Source organism: Zerene cesonia, chromosome 8 (genome assembly GCF_012273895.1).
Source record: "Zerene cesonia ecotype Mississippi chromosome 8, Zerene_cesonia_1.1, whole genome shotgun sequence".
In the NCBI taxonomy this organism is placed as follows: domain Eukaryota; kingdom Metazoa; phylum Arthropoda; class Insecta; order Lepidoptera; family Pieridae; genus Zerene; species Zerene cesonia.
The window spans coordinates 6072120-6092618 of NC_052109.1; the positions used below are offsets into that span (position 1 = coordinate 6072120).

At 34.4% G+C, this 20499-nt stretch overlaps 1 protein-coding gene across 4 annotated transcripts in view; it reads left to right on the plus strand.

Annotated features, from left to right (window-relative positions):
- LOC119828845 overlaps positions 1–20499 on the plus strand; it is an 83935-nt gene that overhangs the window by 55473 nt on the left and 7963 nt on the right. For all 4 annotated transcript variants that reach the window (XM_038351130.1, XM_038351132.1, XM_038351134.1 and 1 more), the window contains 9 exons: positions 8872–9071; positions 11181–11285; positions 12957–13039; positions 15006–15083; positions 15756–15832; positions 15909–15973; positions 17254–17428; positions 19605–19741; positions 19974–20178. In XM_038351130.1, coding sequence (XP_038207058.1) covers positions 8872–9071; positions 11181–11285; positions 12957–13039; positions 15006–15083; positions 15756–15832; positions 15909–15973; positions 17254–17428; positions 19605–19741; positions 19974–20178 — 1125 coding nt within the window. The remainder of the gene's footprint in view (positions 1–8871; positions 9072–11180; positions 11286–12956; positions 13040–15005; positions 15084–15755; positions 15833–15908; positions 15974–17253; positions 17429–19604; positions 19742–19973; positions 20179–20499) is intronic.

Here is a 20499-nt window from a genome sequence, read left to right on the forward strand (position 1 = left end):
ATATGTTACCCAACTGTCCAGCTGTCTACGAACCAAATTTAATTGCAATCGGTTCAGTAGTTTTTGCGTGAAAGAGTAACAAACGCACACACATCCTTACAAACTTTCGCATTTATAATATTAGTAGGATTCCCTATTGTACAATAACAGTAAGCATTATAAAGTGGACTACTAATATAATTAATCGTACTGTGCATTGTATTCTGTTTTACGACAATCCTATCGTCTCAGTAACTGCATCAGGAACGAGACTCAACTCAAGACAAAAAACGCATATCCTGCGTTTTTTGTCTCGAGAAAAACTTAAAGATTTTTTGTTGTCTCTTAAATGTATCACTATCTTCTACATAGTATAAAACAAAGTCGCATTCCGTCATCTGTGTGTCTGTATGCTTTAATCTCTAAAATTACGCAGCAGGTTTTTATAAGGTTTTTAAAGAGTGAATTTATAAGTCGTCTCACCTAGAAGCAATAATGGCTTTGTCGGATAAAACGCGTACCAAACTCGCGTCAGAGCGCTAGTGGCATCAGCCTAGCGCGCTTCATTATGAACATATAAAAACGCAGCTTATCTAGTATTCTTAACAATAAAAAACCAAATAAACAAGTATAAATTATAATTAAGCTGTGAAATTTAATTGTATTCACGTTTCAACCAAAACCATATTTACATAACATTATCGCAAACTGGAATCATTTAACGCAGCTCTGCAAATACTCAACATACTAATGGGATATATTATCATAATAATATGTACATTATGCCTAATCGCATTGGCGTATATACGTGCAAAATTAATCAATTTTCATCATATGATCAGGTAAAAGGTATTGAGATATCAATTATGGCCCATTTCAATGAATTCTGAATAAGCTATCACTTATAATGAACCTATTTATTTGCGATAATTTAGAATACATTTCATTCTTTTGTCTCTTTCCTAAATAATACAGATTGCTTCATGTAATAATTGGTTATAACTGTACACATGACTTAGACGTTTTTGCTAATGTTATTGTTAACGCTTAAAGCAAATTCCATTGACAGAAAGTACAACGCCTACATATTCAGATATTGTTTTGCAAGCGAAACGGGACGGGAATAAAATATCTGGAACATTTAGATCCGTGTCTTTGTTTCGTAAACACCTCGGGCAAGGAATAAACAAATAAAGGAATCAGAATAGAAATGAACGTGTAACGAAGAAATACAGCCTACGGGTATAATAGAGCGTTTGTTTTTTTTTTTATAGTAAACTACGTTGGTATTCCTTCGACGACTACATTCAAATTTTTATTTGTCCTCCCTTCTTTAGCTGAGTGATGACATTGTTGTTGTCAAATAAGTTATATATCATATCCTTTTCCTTACCTTTCCCAGTCCTTTCCTTTATTCCTCTCATCAATCCTTTCCCATTCCCTTACCAATTATAGTCGGCAATCCATTTGTAGAGGCGAAAGGTCTGCAATTGACCTTACGCCTCTCCAAATGTTTATGGGCGGTGGTAGCGCTTACCATCAGGCGACCCACCAGCTCCATTGCCGACTGTGACATAAAAAAAAAAAAAAAAAAAAAAAAAAGTTATATTATGTGTGTTACGTAGGAGCACTCATAAAGATATGGAACATTTAAAAATGACAGATAATGTGCATCTTGTCTTTGTAATTTACCCGTGAAACTTTTGAGATTAAGAGAAGTCCTATAATTATACTAGATTCGTATTTGGAAATTAAAAGCTTTTTAACGGATTTTAAACGCGATTTATTCATTATATTATTAACCCGACGTTTCGAACACTTTACAGCGAGCGTGATCACGGGGAGATCGACAGTTTTTAATTTCTAAATGTACAAGAAAATACTAGATTCGTATTTATTTGCTTAATTATAATTTTTTTCAAATTATTATGAAGCAACCGTGAAATATATTCACACATTAAGTGAGTGATCTTATTTTTCGGATTTTATTTACCATACAACTTTTAAATAATCTTTTTAATCGTATCATAAAGAATAAATAAAATGAGGAGTATTTCATTTTTTGTTAGTCTGCCATTTTATAGTAATTTAGTGGCACAAAATAAAAGTATATGGGATGAAAGACTTCTTTATTTCCTTTAACGAATTTATTTAAATAACGAAAATATTTAGATCTAGTAATAAGAAGTCAGCAATGACAGAAAAATTAATGTAACAGAGTTTAACTTACACTTATTTCTTATCACGGAAGTGAATAATGCAATTATATCTTATCACGGAAATGTTTAAAAAAACGTCCTTTGACAGTAAAAGTATACTATATCTAATAACATTTTAAATGAACACATTAACACCAACTTGTAAACAATAGTAGGTGAAAGACATTGTTCCGACACGAGGAACAGAAATAAAATTTAAATGCCTGTTTTCCAGCTTTATTAAGCAAAAACTTCATTTATAGGACAAGATAAACGAATAGAACAATAGAAATCCTTAGTAGGATATAAGAGTTTCGTAGTGCTTAATTTAAAACCTATATTAAAAATTTATCAGAGGGCCTTTTCTTTCTATTTTATAGCATCAATTAATATAATTTTAAAAAGAAAATTCATTGAATCTTGTCGCTTGTGAACCACAGTTCTTTGGATTCAATATTGTGATATATTATGAGGAATTAAAATCTATAGACATGGTTTTAAAAGAGCAGTGTTTCTTGCCGGCTTCTCTACGGAAACTGCTATCCCAATCGGTAGTGAGTTTAAAATTACATATTTTCAATAGCGCAAATCAAGGAAGTCTATTTGAATGAATAAATGTGCTGAATGTGAGTTTTGAGTTTAAAAAATTATGTTACAAAAACATTCGAAACGTTATCTATACCCGTATATTCATATATGACTATTATAAAACAATATAGAATCAATTCAACAATCGTTCGACCCAATTCGTTGGAACACGGACGAACTGGATCAAAACATCCAATATGCAATACTTGAAATCTTTTGAGCTCGCGTCATCCTGTCTGCACTGAAATTGAATCAAATATTGAAGTGCAGTTTGAGTCCGAATTTATAGTCACCTCGTAAAATGGATCTACAATTGAAGCAAATGCATTCCGAGTAAACTTAGCTGACAAGGTCAATTGTGAGTGTGGGAAATTTATTGATTTCCCCCCGTAATATCTAGTATATGTCTATAGTCTATGTTTGCGAAATTCAAACATTTTAAACGCAAAGACAACAAGGGAGTGACCGTGACGTTTTGAAGCAATACCTAGTACCTACTAATTCTAGACTGGAAAAGAGATGGCGATAGACGACCTATGTAGTTCTTTCTCATTCCCACAATGGAATTAGTATATATTACTCTTTAATACCCTCTAGTACTCTGAAAAGAGAATAATTTTAAAAACTGCGGTTTCGGATATATCCATTGTAGTAACAATGATAATTATTTGATTTTAAAAAGCATTTCAAATAAACAATCCATATTCATCATTATCAGCCCATACATGTCCCCATTGCTGGGACAGAGGCCTCCTATGAGGGCTCAGGCCATAATCCACCACGCTGGCCAAGTGCGGCTTGGCAGATGTCACATGTCGTCGAACTTCTGATTCTTGAACATGCCGGTTTCCTCACGCTGTTTTCCTTCACCGTTTCGCGCAGTGGTGATGTTATCCACAAGTGCAGATAAATTGAAAAATAATTTATTTCCTGCACGCTCGTCCGCTCTTGAACCCCGACTTATCAATTTTGAAGTCCAAGGTTCTCACCACTGAGCCAACACTGCTTAACAATCCATATTAATGACAAAAAAACCTACTTCTGCTGGATTATTGTCTCTATAGCGCTAGCTCAAAATTCTAAATTAAATTGTAAAGTCTCACAATAAGTTTCCTTGAGCTGGTGTAATGTAGTTTTAAAAGTTTGTCAAAACGTAAATCCACAAAGTCGTTTCTAGTGAGGTGGTCGAAAGATTTATTCATTTACAAAGTTCACAACTTCATGAAATATTTTAATGCCGTAAAAATTAAGCGAGTTTCTCGGTACGACTTATATTAAAACTTTTGATCCTGTTATCTTAATTGTGGTTAAGGAAATTTGCTGGTTTTGTATCACTGACTTTATAAATGTACAAGGTTTTCCTTTCTTACAAATAGCAATACCACTCGTGATCCGTCCTTAGTAATCTAATTCTGCTGCTCATTCGTTTTCGTATGTCTATTGAGACAATATTTAAAACAAATTATCTCTTTAAGCTAATACGTAATGTGTTCACACAAAAACTACTGGGCTGATATCGAAAATTCTTTCACCATTAGAAAACCACATCTGAATGACATCGGCTATATATAGAGAGAGAGATGTAGCAAACGATGTTCTCGCAATAACTTGAGTAGTTAATATCTATATATGTATATAAAATTCTCGTGTCACAATGTTGTTAACCATACTCCTCCGAAACGGCTAGTCCGTTTCTCATGAAATTTTGTCAGCATTTCGTACGCCGTTTGCGGGTAGGTCTGAGAATCGGCCAACGACTATTTTTCATACCCCTAAATGATAAACGAAAGGCAGAACGACGTTTGCCGGGTCAGCTAGTTTTATATGAATATACACAACCAACGAGTAGTTTCTCAGAAGTTAAAAGAAATTGAAAGTACATTTCACGCAAAAGAGACCGCTGAAATACATAAGTGCGCGTTGGGATATTTGAGAACTTGTATGTCGCTAAATCCTGTTCCGTTTTTCCGACGAAGTGTTATGTGTTTCTAAAATGAGGATGTTTTATCACAGGGTTTACCAGAATAGCATTAGCGAATACTGAATAGTGTTCTTTTTTATGTAAATATTATGTTAAAATGTGTCTATTCATCTAAGATACATAAAATTAATATAAATCGCTTTACTAATAATGGTAAAAAACACAAAAATGAAAAAGTTATAAATAAAAACTTTCACATTGGAAGTTTACATATTGCACTTAACATAGGTACGAAAAAGTAAATTACTCTACGAAATAATATTAGATGTACTCTCTCCATATAAAAATATATTCCGTACGCCCACTTATAAAATGAGGATTGCTACCAAACCTGGGTTTAAATTTAAAAAATCGTGTATTGCACTCACTGAATACTCGAAATCATTTCATTCAATCCCGAAATTCAGTAAAATATTTTTGCACAAGTGTTTTTTACTTATATATCTTGTTGTGTTTTTACCCATATCATTTATTTTTAGATAACTGTCAAGCGTAAAAAGTTATTTCCTCTTTTACAGTTTCATACCTATCTAAGTATATTAATTTAATATAAATTACTAGCTTTTTTGTTTTTATTCTAATAAGGGTTTTGATTTTTTTCTACTAAAATTTTATTTATTTTCATTCAATCCGACTATTACCCGATTAAGAAAAAGGTACTAAGCAATGAGCATTATAAAATTTATGTAAAACGTTATGTTACAAGGTGGCCATATTGTACAAGGTTTTCCGCATAGTTTTTGCCAGGAATTTTTACGCAATCAACAAATATTACTTATTTTATTGTAAACGTACTTTTTTTATCTGATTTATAAGTAGCATCTCTTCTCTCAAAAATATCATCCCCACGGTAATATATTATGAAAAAAACCATGCTATTACTGACTGAGCCTTTAATTGTTTCAATTTCACTTAAAATAAAACCCAATAATTCTTACTCTAATTTGTACCCAGTGACTTTAGAACCAAAATTTGGATTGAGCGTTTAAAAGTAGCAATAAAATGTATCCAGCCACAATGGCAATTTATTGTTCGTTGGTATTCCAAATAAAAGGAAAGCTGTGGCTTCTGGGCGAAGACAAACGGCGAAGTTTTTGCAACAACACATTACAACGGTCCACGTTTGCGGGTATTCCTTGATTAATGTTTCGCTATAAGCTTCTTTGCAAACACGTCTCTCAAACAGAGATTTTCTGAGTCGGTGCCAATAGTTTTTAAAAGCAAATGTCTCTTTTGTTCTTCTTTCATAATAGTTTATTGTTTTATTTTCCTATGTTTACTGTTTTAAGATTGAAAACTTGGAAGTAGGCAGCTTATTATAGATGTTAGGTTTTTTAATGCGATACTAGAACTAGATCATATTTACATAAAAAAGCAAAAGTTAAATCGTCTCTTGTCCTAATTCTTTTTATCGCCCGCATACAAATAATAACGATAAATAAAACACCACCTTTCCGTAGGTACTAACAAAAGTAAAAGCCGGGATTTTGTCGAATTCGCGAACGTAGTATTTGCTTGATTTATTCATTCGCGTTTTACGAGGCCGTAAAAAGTTGCTTTGTATAAAACCATAAAGTTTGTGAATGAAAAATTATGATGTAATGACCGTTAAGTGGCGTTAGGAAGTTATAAATAGCTTTACGAGGCTTTTATTTTGCTCCTTTATATAAACCTTAGCTATGGGTGGTATAATTACATGATATTTAACACGGCGAGGGTCTTTGTAATGAATTCTACAAAAAAACACGAATGCAACCTACAATTTTATGTTAATTCTACACTCACGTCGCGTTTGCAGAAGTCTTGTTACAATTCGAAGGTTTTCTTACCATTGATATGCAAATACTTTTACAACATGACTTACGATGGCTAGCGACAAACAATTAGAAAGAATTGTATGGGGTAATGTCTTTCTTGGCAAAGGTTTTATTAGGATAGGAAGGTCAAAGCAAATGTTACCTAATTTCGAATAGTATCTGTTAATAGAAACGCAATGTTACAGTTGTACTTTCATAAAAGTAGAATTGGTGAGAGAACAATATAATGGGTTATATTGTCACCTCATTAAATGACTATGCATTATAGAGGAACAGTGCATAGATCGAAAGATCACCAAACAATGTTGAGTATCCTCCAAACACGCAAGCTAACGGGAGCCGAATAGCTTATCGATTCCCTTTGTCCTGGTTTCAAGGACCTAAATCGCTCTGCTGTCTCGTGGCTACAGAACAAAGTTTATTCGCTGTCCGAGCGCATTCAGCATGCATTATTCACGTACTCTATTCGCATCAGCTTAACTTACACTTACAAAGTGCAACCCGTAACATTTTCCATTTCACCCTATCTCGCCCTGTTCGCGCTCCCAGCCCGATATATCCATGTCACTTGCGATTTGAAAGTAGATTTGGGCTTTGTAGGTTTTGGTGTCATGGAAGTCATTACGACGAAAATTGCGTATCACGTTTGAATAGTTTTGCTGTCTTCTGACGAGGCTTTTCTATACAAATAGCTGTGGAGAAAATTTATGGACGGATCGATGTCGTTTCTCTTTCACGCAGAAACTATCGGAGCGATCTTTTGGAGAGTTTAGAAGAGATATAGCTTGTAATTTAGGGAAGGATACTTGTACAATATTGATGACCGAACCGATATATCACCAAGTTTTTTGTCCATTTCAATTCCGATATATATTCACATATTCACGTTTTTACAAAAAAAAAAGATATTAAAATTATTATTTTAAACATTTTAATAATGTTTAAAATTATAGTTGAATCGCTGTTGCGATAAATTTCTAGAAAGTTAAACAACTCAAAAAGTGTTAAAATGACGTCCGTTATAGAATACGTTTGAAATCTGATTTCGCATTCCGTTTAACAGGTTAACCTCACAGAAAACCTGTTTAGCTAGATGCCGATATCTTCGGAAATATAACTTAGTTAAACTCGATTTAACTCAGTATAAGTTCAATTTACGATAAAATGAACAAACCACATTAGGGCAAGAAAACTTTCTGTCAATATATTTCTGTTGTGTATTTAAGATATAATGGGACTTGTACTTACAAAGTTCAGTACCTCTAGGTTTTGGAAGTTTTCCATTTATCAAATACTCTGAAAAGTAAAGGAAATAGTTCTGTTTTTACCTTGGGCAACGGTCCATACGAAGTAGAAGAAACTTTTTCCATATACTCAAACGTATAGTACAGAAATGGTTTTGTTTTGTTGTGTTACATGTATTTTTTTGAATGTATATAAAACATTAAGCCAAATATATAACTACGTATATGGGTCTTTATTTTAAATATTTTTATAGTTTTTTTTTTTTTCTTACCGAGAATATCGGATATTGTGTTGAAATTTCTATACAGCAAGAAGCCAGTCTTTCTTATTAAGTTCAAGTTATAAATCGAGCATTAAGAGCATTTTAAAAACGTTTTAAAATCATATTCCCTCCATTTCACTCCACCTAGTCGTAACATCGAGTACCATTTTTGCACAAATAATTTACAGTAAATATTCTGAAACGACCTTTCCTTGATGTAAATAGCACATTAAAATTAATGGAATCGCCGAGAAAGCGACCGAATATCAATAACCAAATATCTCTGTGATCAAAATAAAAATAAACCTCTACTCAAGCAAGTCACGAAGAAAATGTACTTTAAACTAATATTGAGAAAGATTTAACTTTTAGATTAAAATACAAAAATAAATACACTATTCTACAGTTCCGTGCATAGATTTCACACTTCTCCAATGTTCTACTTAGCTTCCCGCAAATCGTTTGTTAATTATCTCTTTCAATCGAAAACCCTAATAATATGTTACTTACATATGTTACATAGCATCTTTATATCCTCTCGTCATTACACCGGAAGCAAAGGAAAATTATTCCTTTTAGTAGAGGTATTTTATTAACATAGTGACTTGTATATAAGTTACTGCGTCTTCAGAGATCGGTGATACCAACGGCGTAAGGAGCACCTCATATCAGCAAAGTGTTGTTATATAATTATGTAGCTTCACTCCCCATGTGTAACGTCCGATGACGGTGGTCGAGCTGTGCTGGCCTCATAACGAACGTTTCATACGTGTAGCATCACAACATACAAATACTCCCCAGGTGCAAAGCCCGGTGCTGGTGGTGGAGCTGTCGCTGTCGCGCGCGGAGGGCTCGCAGCTGCGCGCGCTGGGGCTGCTGGCGGTGTTCGGGCTCAACGTGACGTACGCCGTGCGCGCGCCCTCCGCGCCCGCACCCCGCACCTCCTGCAGCGCCATCGAGTGCCGCCTGCTCGGACACTGCTACGCCTCACATGATTATAGGTGCGTATTACTAATATTTATAAGTAAACTGCCCAGCATTCGATAAACAATGCATGTGCGGCAAAAGTCGAGAAAATTAAAGTTTTTTTGCTATTATTTTGTTGTCACACCCAAATAAGTTTATAATAAACATAAGACTAGATCTGGGAGTATTTATTCATTAGCCAATTACAATTTTATTAATTCAAAAACAGCGTTTTTTTACAAACTTGTTACTCCATACTCAATGGTCATCTTGCCTTTTTGGGTGATTCAAATAGGTTGTTCCTACACTGGAAATAATTTCCCATATCTCTTTTTTTATTGACATCTTATTAATGTCTTCATTATATCTGGAAGTTCAACAAAGCTAAAGAATGGAATTCCCTACCCGCCACTATTTTTCCTATCCAATACAACCTGGAGCTCATCAAAACCAGGGTGAATAGGCACCTTCTAGGTAGACGTGCACTCACGTAGACCACATCTCCACTTCCCATCAGGTGGGATTGTAGTCAAACGTCTGCCTATCGATTATAAATAAAAAAAAAAAAAAAAACAAAGCTACCAGTCTTAATATTCTTTAACGATATACTCGTAGACATACAAACATATTACGTTAGTTATATGATTACATCTGTTGAATTATTTATTTACCATTTATTTGGATCCCTAATTGAATGTATGGACCGCCTCCTTGGTACAGTGGTTAACGCGTGAGCGTAGAACCGAGGGGTCCTGGGTTCGATTCCCGGTGGGGACGCACAAAAAAAAATGTCTCGGTCTGGCAGGACACAGAAGGCTGATCACCTACTTGTCCGTAAAGAAAATCGATCAGTGAAACAGATGTACATCATCTGCCCCATACCCCAGTAGGGGACACGGGACTTCACTAATTGAATGTGGATTTTCATATATATGGTTATATAACTGGTCCATTGTATTCAGTGATATGTTCGGAAGTTATTGGCAAATGAACAATTTAATATATTATTTAACATACTACGTATACGCGTAAATGTTTACTGGAGAGAAATAAATCACCATTAAATTACTATGTTGCGTGGAGTACTATCAAAACGATTTCCCGTATTTGCATGATTTAGAAACGTATAAAGAAATGTTAAGATATCTTTGTAATTATTTCATATCGAACCAAAGTAGCATTAAGTTCTCACACGATATTAATTAACATATATCCTGAAGCATGTCATGTATGACAATGTATATTTCTGTTTCTTTTAACTGCAGCATATCATACACTTTCATGCATTATAAAGCACGCTATTAGCATACAGTCCCCTTAATTAAAAAATCATATCGGACTTAAGATCGAATATTATGTCGATAATGGTTGCTAATAAGCAATGTGTATTAGTATATCTTTCAATCGAATGGGAAGAGCTAAAAACCTTCAATTACCTTTGAAGAAAAAAGGATTTTAAAATGCGATGCAAACTTTGATATTAATATTAATTCAAAGTAACTGTTCGCGACTGTTTATATAAAATCAATTGCTGTTGGTTTGTCTCGCTAAACCTCGATAACGGCTGGACCGATTTAGTTGTTATTGGTTTTGAAATGTTTATCATAGTTTTGGGAAGGTATAACTATGAGAAACATAAAAGTATCAGAAAATATTTTTCTCAGATACATAACTTACCACCTATCCCTAGTATTATATAATACTAGCTGCGCCCCGCGGTTTCTTCCGCGTAAGTCTGTATCCCCTAGAAATATCGGGATAAAAAGTTGCCTATGTGTTATCCCAGTTGTCCAGCTATCTACGTACCAAATTTCATTGCAATCGGTTTAGTAGTTTTTGTGTGTAAGAGTAACAAACATACACATACACATGCATCCATCTTCACAACGCATTTATAATATTAGAGGTAAGTTCGCCGGGTCATCTATGTAGTTATAGTGGTTTTAAAAGGGTAGATTGTCCTTATCCTTTTAAATCCTACCATTTTATAAGTAGAATTGAACATTGAATGAATTTTAGGAGCTTGCTAATGCGGGTAATCATATAGAATCTAACTCTTGAGTGAGTAACATATGTGTCCATTTACAATTAATAGAATTAGTACTAAAAACTACTGATTTAATATCCATTATTTTTTCCCACAGTGAGTTTTTCTGTTCGTGTTTCGACGGCTACTCTGGGCCAGATTGCGGGGTCGGGCCACTTTGTCCCAGCACCTCAAACATGTGCAAGAACAAGGGAACATGCAGGTATGTACCTTCTCTGTGTAGGGAAATCTTGCATAGATACCCATGGCCCCGGGGACAGGATCTGTGGGTTATGTCGCTATTCCTGACTAAAATCCCATTGTGTTCCGTCCAGTCGCTTTAGTGAAGGGGCCACGGGTTAGGAATGTACTTTGTATCAAGTTCTTCGTTTATTTTTAACATTATAAGTTTAAGGTTAGATATCTTAACATTATTATTTCTTCCATAACAAACACTAATACAGTAAAATAGATAAAACGAATTTGATGGTCTATCCACCAGTAACTACATAGTTATTCAGGCAACTATGTAATTGAATGATAGACAGGAATAAGAAATTTCTTATCATACCATTCTTCACCGCATCCATGAACACAAAAGATATGCAAGAAAATTTTAATCTTTCACGAAAACAATGCTTGATGGGTGTCAACTAGGGAAATGGAAATGAAGATATGTATCTATATGTACAGCGCCTGTCACGCAATAATGTTAAGATACACGCAAGCGACTTCACGAGCGGAAATCTGATATAATGATATATGTAACTTATTATAACCTTAAATATAACACGTAACACAAACATTGGCCAATGTAAAGAGAATTGTTATAAAAAATACACACAAAATATTTATAGCATGGAACTCAAAAACTAAAGAAGTCATAATTATAAAGAGCTGTACATACCAAAGTTCTCTACATAATAAAAAGCCTCTGTAAGTTTACAAAGCGTTTACAAAGAAAGTAGCCATAAAGTCTTCTTAATCGCTTCAAGGAGATATTAACAAAATTTAAAACTTCCTTTCATGTTTATTAACTAAACTTCGTTATTAATTATACGAGTTACTGTCTTATGCTATTTACGAAAATGAAAAGTTATATCAGCAAACTTGTAGCAATTAACAAAGTTTCGCTAAAAACAATAAATATAAAATGTATAAGGTTACATAATTTGTTCCTTTTACGTAATTCAGAGTGCGTTTTCTTGTCTACAGAATGAAAGAGTACGCAATGTTAAGGAATAAAAGAATATAAGGGGATTTAGCCAGTAATAGACATAGTACAACAGTAATGTCTTTAAATGCCTCTTCATGTCCCTTCCCTTCTTGTAAAACGGTAAAAAGATTAATAAATGACATGACACATAGGAAGTTAGTAGATATAAAACACCTTACACCTTGGAATAGATCCTAATTTAAGAGAGTGCCGCATATTTGTATGAAAGTTTATAATTTTTCGGCTACAAGCTTGGAATTTGACACATAATTGAGGGGTTTACATACAGTAAAAACGTAGTATATCGCGAAAGTTAAAGACGATATTTATATTGATGAATAATTATTAGATTAACGGTACTTCCTTATATGACTTCTAATTTTATTGTCCTACAAACTTAAAATTAAGCAAATATATATTTAACAGGTTTAGGACCAATAACTGACTTGACTATATAATTGGGCTGGATTTAGGCGTTTTTCCTTAAAAATATGTAGGAAAGTCCATAATTTTAAAATAAATAGTAAAAATATATCCAGACCAATGAAAAGGGATCAGCCCAATTAGCTTGCGTTAGACACAAATCTTTATCTCATAACCACAGAATACTAACTAGTAACTAGTGTCATAACTAGCTAATATGAGATTTAATTGCTTTAAAATAATTATAATTTTTAGACAAATGGGTCCGGCAGCCGTCAGCTGTATCTGCGCGCCTGGCTACACAGGCGACCTCTGTGAATCGGAAATCGCAACACCAGGTATACTATTAAAACCTACCAATACTACGTAGGTTTTAAGGTGGTTATGGACTTTTCAATTTCTTCAACATAGATTTAACTATAATTTGACAAATTTTGAAGCTGAATGAAATTACTGTTTTTTACGTGTAAAGTACCTATATTAATTACTGATCAGTATCGAATTTATTTATTTAATAAAGACTTCGATATACATCAAACCACACAAAGTTATGTCATTTTATTATAATATTATTTAAATATTCACATAATGTTCTACGCTCGACAGAAGCGAACCGAATAAAACATAAATTTTTAGTTAGAAAGCGTAGCGAAGCGTTCTAAGGTATTTCTATTATCAATTTATTATCTGATGATGGAGGCTCAAGAAAATCGCGGAAAAATTAACTAACAAATCCCGGTTAACCCAAGCGTAGCTGGCAGGAGTGCTAGCCAGCATCTACTCTTATAAAAATTACTTGAAATGGCAGTACCCAATTTGTAATGGTACCTATGTACCTACCTATGTACCTGCATAAGTATACTATATACCATTACATAAGGGTACTATATACCAGTTATGGTAGTGGAATATGATGAAATAAGACCGACGCGGCGGAGTTATAGTGGCTTATTCACCACCCGAGCTCTGGGGTGGGCTTATGGAGCAGTGATCTTAAATTATATTACAAATAATACAATAAATTACTTAATCTACTATCTTACAGACCGCCTCCTTGGTACAGTGGTTAACGCGTGAGCGTAGAACCGAGAGGTCCCGGGTTCGATTCCCGGTCTCAAAAAAACGTTTCGGTCTGGCAGGTCACAGAAGGCTGATCACCTACTTGTCCATAAAAAAATCGATCAGTAAAACATATATATATATATATATATATATATATATATATATATATATATATATATATATATATATATATATATATATATATCATCTGCCCCATACCCCAGTAGGGGACACGGGACACGGGATTTCACTTACACCGTAATTACAAACTATGCCTATATTATTCGATACATTGTGCCTCGAACATTAATTACATTATAGTTTAAATAGGTACGTAAGAACAGTCCAATCTTTTTTATAATCCTACCAATATTATAAATGCGAAAGTTTGTAAGGATGTATGTTTGTTGCTCTTTCACGCAAAAACTACTGAACCGATTGCAATGAAATTTGATACGTAGCTAGCTGGACAACTGGAACAACATATAGGCAACTTTTTATCCTGATTGTGAAACCGCGGTAACCTGGGTGAAACCGCGGGGCACAGCTAGTCTTTTATAATCCTTTTATTTGTAACGACAAACGTTGTATACCAACTCACACTAACCGTAAACTTTTGCACTGTTACATACACTTTGTAGAACAAATGTTCCTCACAAGAATAGATAACTCAAAGAGCCACAGGAAAACTTATAAAGTTCGCAAACAGGTGCACTCCTGCAATAAACCTTTTACTGAAACTTGTATCATATTACTTTGTAACTCTTCCGTGATTAATATTGGCCACTATATCTATATTAGGTGTATAAAAGAGAACACTGTACTATATCCCAATTATGAACTAAATTAATTTCAAGTAAATATTGTGAAAATTAACCAAATAAAATAATTATTATATTATACTAGCTGACCCGGCAAACGCTGTTCTGCCTTCTTATCATATAGGGTTATAAAAAATAGATGTTGTCTGATTCTCAGACCTACCCGATATGCACACAAAATTTCATTTGAATCGGTCCACCCGTTTCGGAGGAAGGTAACTAACATTGCAAGGTAACTAACATTGTGACAGGACAATTTTATATATAAGATAAAATTATGTTATAGATAACCTATACCATTCAGTGATCACGAACGTACGCAACAGTGAAAAAGTTGAAATTGGTAGTTCCCGAGATTAGCGCGTCCAATCAATCAGATTCCTAAGCTTCATATAGCAGTTAAAATGAATGAATTCCACAGAATGCGGCATCGAAGAGTGCTTGGAAGGCTGTAAAGGGATAAACAACTGTGATTGTAGTCCAAAAGATAGCGACAGCTGTGAGTAACCTCATTTTAAGCTATTTGTTTTAAAATATTACTTGGGTTATTAGATATTATCCATATTGTATGTAGGTGGTAGTCGAGTACGCTTCGGCACGAATTGGGTCAGCCACCAGGGAAGTACCACACCCCCACAGAAGACCGGCGTAAAAAAGGATTCTGCTGTGTTTCGTTCAGTGAGTGAGGGAGCCAGAGGCCCAAATCCTTTTCCTTACCCTTCCCAGTTCTTTCCATTATTCGTCTCGCCAGTCCTTTCTTAATCCTGTAAGGTCTGCAATGGACCTTATGCCTCTCTAAATGTTCATGGACGCTGGTAGCGCTTACCATCAGGCGGCCCACCAGCTCCATTGCCGACTGTGACATAAAAAAAAATATTGATATTGGTTGTGGAACCGAGTAAAATCCATCAAAATCTTTGCAGTAGTTTGATACATTCAATCCCCAATGTATTTTATAAAGTCTGTTTATCCCTACGAATATTTTATAACTGTATCATCAACTTGTTTTCACATATTCCATTAAAGTTACTAAATACTTCGTTAAAAAATACACACAAATCACATGCGATCAATTATATATCCAAAACTGAAAGCTCCCGTAATAACTACAATTAAAATAATCACTGTAAATACTCCTTGATACGCGAAAATATATTTTATCTGTCCTCAGTGGCGGCTCGCTTCGAAACCAAGTTGCAAGTTGCAGACATGGCCAACGGTAAAATCGCCGACGTAATTATCGAAAAGGTAAGTAGGTCATTATATCGTAATTTTAGTTAATGAAATGATGTTAACTGTTCGTTCAATGAATTTTATTTTTTAGGTCACTAATTACTTGCGGGCGTCGAATATTACGTTACAAGAAGACATCGAAGTATTAAATATAAGGTAATTCATTTTTTTTCTACCTATATATAATTTGTATATTGAAACTATATTACTCATTCTTTAGTTTAAATTTAGTCTGTCTTAAATGAGATAAAAATATACGTATCTAATACTAGCGGTGCGGCCCAGATCCGCCCATGGTACATATATAACCTAAGGGATTACATACAGAACCCACAGTGATAGAATTTCTTTAATCGTTCCGGTAGTTCCTGGGATTAGTACGTTCAAACACACATAAAATATATGAATATATGGCAATCCTTACTTCCTAACTTGTTTTATAACATCAATAGATTATTTGTTTGTTTGTCTTACTTTTACATCGCAACGAGCGATTTTTTGGTATGACATTCGTGTCTCATTACATCTCATTGTCGTGGAAATTTCCTTTGGAACAAACAAACACACATTGACAACATTTATAGAGACCAAAGATTGTAAGATATTTTACGCTAAACCATTCCAAGTCTAGATAAGCATTCACTTTAGAAACCACTTATTATTCACTTTGTTAAACAAACACGTAACAAGCCCGAAAACACGTGAAACAACTAACTCTCCGTTTACAAAGTCTAGGCTAATACATTTACGTAATTAGAGCTTGAATATTTTAGATATTACTCGCTTGAGATGTTTTTTACTTGAATAAAGACAATATAGGTACCTTATTCGTACTGATGTAAGAACTATTGCGATAATATGCAACAAACATCTGTATATGTCGCATGGATCCAGGGGAAGGGTCATGGCCCATGAGCCTTCCCTCTGCGCTCGCTACCCCCATGAGTCATGGGTTTTATTACATTAAACTGGTTACCAACATTCTAGATGTATTATCGTAACCTTAACACATTTAATGTAATCCTACTTGTAATATTATAAATGCGAAAGTTTGTAAGGATGTGTGTGTGTTTGTTGCTCTTTCACGCAAAAACTACTGAACCGATTGCAATGAAATTTGGTCCGTAGACAGCTGGACAACTGGAATAACATATAGGCAACTTTTTATCCCGATATTCCAACGGAATACGGACTTACGCGGGTGAAACCGCGGGGCGCAGTTAGTTTTGAATAATTCTGTATTACCATCATATTAAGGGACACATTTTATTACCACAATACTAATTATTGTTAATTCTACCTATTATTTTTTACCGACTTCATAATAATCAATTATGAGAAGTTGAAGTACTATGTCATAAAAGAAAATAGTTTTTAGTTTCTTTGGTTTGTGGTATTTAATGAACAGGTTTTCTCTTTTTTTTATGATCTTCTAGTTCACCAGACCAAAGTGGGGCCAGAAACGTATGGCTCCGAGTGTGGGGTCTACGTAAAGAGGCCGGGGCTTTGCGTTCAGCGTTATCTAAACTAGTATCTAATACTAACTCGGACACCCTGCCCCTCTTGCCTGCAGCACTAGAACTAGAAATGCAACCGGCGCTTAGTCTCCATGTGAGTATTTGTATTACATACTAGCCGGAACAGACAGACAGACAATTATAAAAAACCCTACGTACCATGTACATATACATATGTTAAAGACGCTCCATATTCGTTTATTGGTATAGATTATTCTAGAAGCCATATATTGGTATTTTGAAAAGGAATCTAGCGATGCTCGCGTACTCGTGTTGTCATATAAATTATGTTCAAATCACTATTACAATGATAACTCATTTATTGCCATAAATATCTATACAAGAAATAAACACGAAGCTTTCAAAGTAAATGGGCCTGTATTTACGCGCGACAGGTCCAAAGTGAATATAATAAAAGGAATTCCTTAATTGGAAATTCCTGAATAGTTCGCACTTCATAATATTTGATTTATGAAAACCTGTTCAAAAGCGGGTTGAAACATGAATCTAATACCGAATCGGGTTCAAAAATGAATGAAATTTAATTTGAAATAAAGTTTTCCATGTCTCCGCCGTCGTCTAGACGCAAGCTGGCACGTCTTTTAGACCTTTAGTGACGATAAACGCTTATATTTTTCTTACATTACTTAAATTTTTCAACTGTAATTCCATAAACGACAGTTATGAAAAATCTGCTTTTTTAATTTTTACGGAGAAATCTTGAAATTCCGGAAAGGACAGATATTAATAATGTGATTTTTGACCAATGACAACAATGCTAAACCATTGGGCTAAAGCGAACCGCCAAAGCAAATAATTGTTCGTTTGTTTATACAGTCGTTACCTCATAGAACTGATGTGGTGTAGATAAGAATTAATGTGTGAAATTTAATTTTTTAGCTCTTATAGCATAGTGTTATATTTAAGTCTTGAAACTTAAAAAAATATAAAAAAATTGTCATGAAGTCGAATTCAAACTTTCGTCCCTTACCGGGCGATGCCTGACCTGACTCCGCCACCAATGGTCCCACCTCACCAATCGAGCCATACCAAAAATGTTCGTAAAATCTTATTGTCAAAATCCTAACAGAAGGTCAGAAATGAAAATAATTTATATCGAATCAAAACGTTTATTCATTCAATTATTAAAATGATTTCATACATTATGCTATTTGATAGAAACGTGCGCATAAAGGCATTATTGTATAATTAATAGTAAGTATATTACATTGCTAACTGTAACCCGCGACGTCACTCGCGTGGTACCCGTGTAGCCTTTTCGCTAATCCAGTCAATATCATCAGTAATAATCAATGTCTGTACCAAATTTCATAAGGATATAAGAAGTTATTTTAAATTTAATTAAAAAAAACATCCATACATTATTAACATTAGTAGGTTTTTTTCAATATATAGTAAAAACTGTATTTGCCAAGTTTTAAACAACACCAACGCTACTTTGAGAAGGTATTTGGGCATTAAAAGAAATGAATAACGATCATAAAACGCAAGTAAAAAATTTTCTCAAGTAAAATTGTTCATTCGCTTTTTCCGCACAAAAAGAAACCCCTACAGAATGTAACTCCCATTTCCATCGCAATTCCTTTAAACCACTAATGCCGCGCACCACACCTTAATGTCCATCTGAAATAAGGTTCACGCGCGTCAAAAGAAGTATTTGAAAGTGGAACAAAATAATAGCAGTAAAAGCCAATGTTCGGCCATTTGAAACGTTCTGAGCTAGACTTTAATTATTTCCAACGTGCACTCCTTGAGAAGTGGCCCAATTACAACTGGCGTGCAGCCAGGACGTTTATCTCGTTAATTTGAGTTAGCGCCTTCTTTATTATCCTAACAGTTGCGGTGCTGCATTCGAGCACAATAACGGGCATAAAGCTTTTGATCGTTTAATTATAAATGAACGTACATTTTACTCTTTGTGAACACCTTTTGTTGAACGCTTATATAGAATCTTTGAGTTCAAAAATCATTTTCTTACACAACCTGAGAAAAGCCATAAATAGACCTTAGTCCTTAGAGTCCTTATTTATGCTTCGTTTATTTTGACTTGATACATGAAAGTGTATTTTCCTGTCGATATGAGGAAGGAAGGAGGAGGGAGGAGAGAAGGAAATTATAAAGCCATACATTTTGGATAAATATTGTTTTTTTTTTATTTATTTATGTCGGGTCAGATCAAAGCCTCTTTAGCTTTTATTTTCGAAAATAGGAAGTAGTACTTATGTGAAGTATTGATGTTTGTGTTACAGAAACTTATTATAAATCAACATCCTGAGGTGTGGGAAGGTGGGGAGTTCATTCTCAGCTGCATGGCTTACGGGTCACCCAATATCGCTTTTACTTGGTACAAGGATGGGGTGAAGATCAACTTTAATGGGACCAGCAGGTGTTTATATTATATTATCATGATAATAAATAATAATTATGTACTAGAACTATTTTGCCGTTGTGCCGCGCGGTTTCACCCGTGTACAAAATGAATACGTACCAATAAGAAAATCTTAACCTTTTAGCCTGCCTGTTAATTTATATTTTCTTAACCAAAACTAAATAATGCAAAATTCTATATTAATTCGAATACATAATTTAAACCGGAATAATATATCGATTTATTTTAGAGACATCTGGACCAGGACAGTAGCAGAAGACGCATTGGGACGCCGCATGTCCGTTCTAGGCATATCTGAAGCGAAAAAACTGGACGGCGGCAAATGGGCTTGTGCCGCCGTTGACGCTGGCCGCCGGAGGTGTAGTGCCTTAAGACTTAGTGTGTTCAGACCACCTAATATACGGCTAGTACCTTCAACACTTACTGTAAATAAAGTAAGTATTAGATTATACCTTAAGGGTGTAGGAATAGGTTCTCTTACCTCTTACTTGGGTCAACTATCAGGAGAAAATTATATTCCAGCGTTTGTTAAATCATGCCCAAATAGAATAATAGATCTGAATGTTTACTAAACAGGTGGCTAATTGATTATATACAGGGTAAATTTGTTTTTAAATTTGATAGCACACATTTAATATTACACCGGAGTTTTAGAGGTTATATATAAAACAATATTTATAAACTGATTTCTTGAAGGAAAATCGCAATCAAATAGTGGGAAACGTTTGCTTCTTGAAAAACTAACATCTATTATT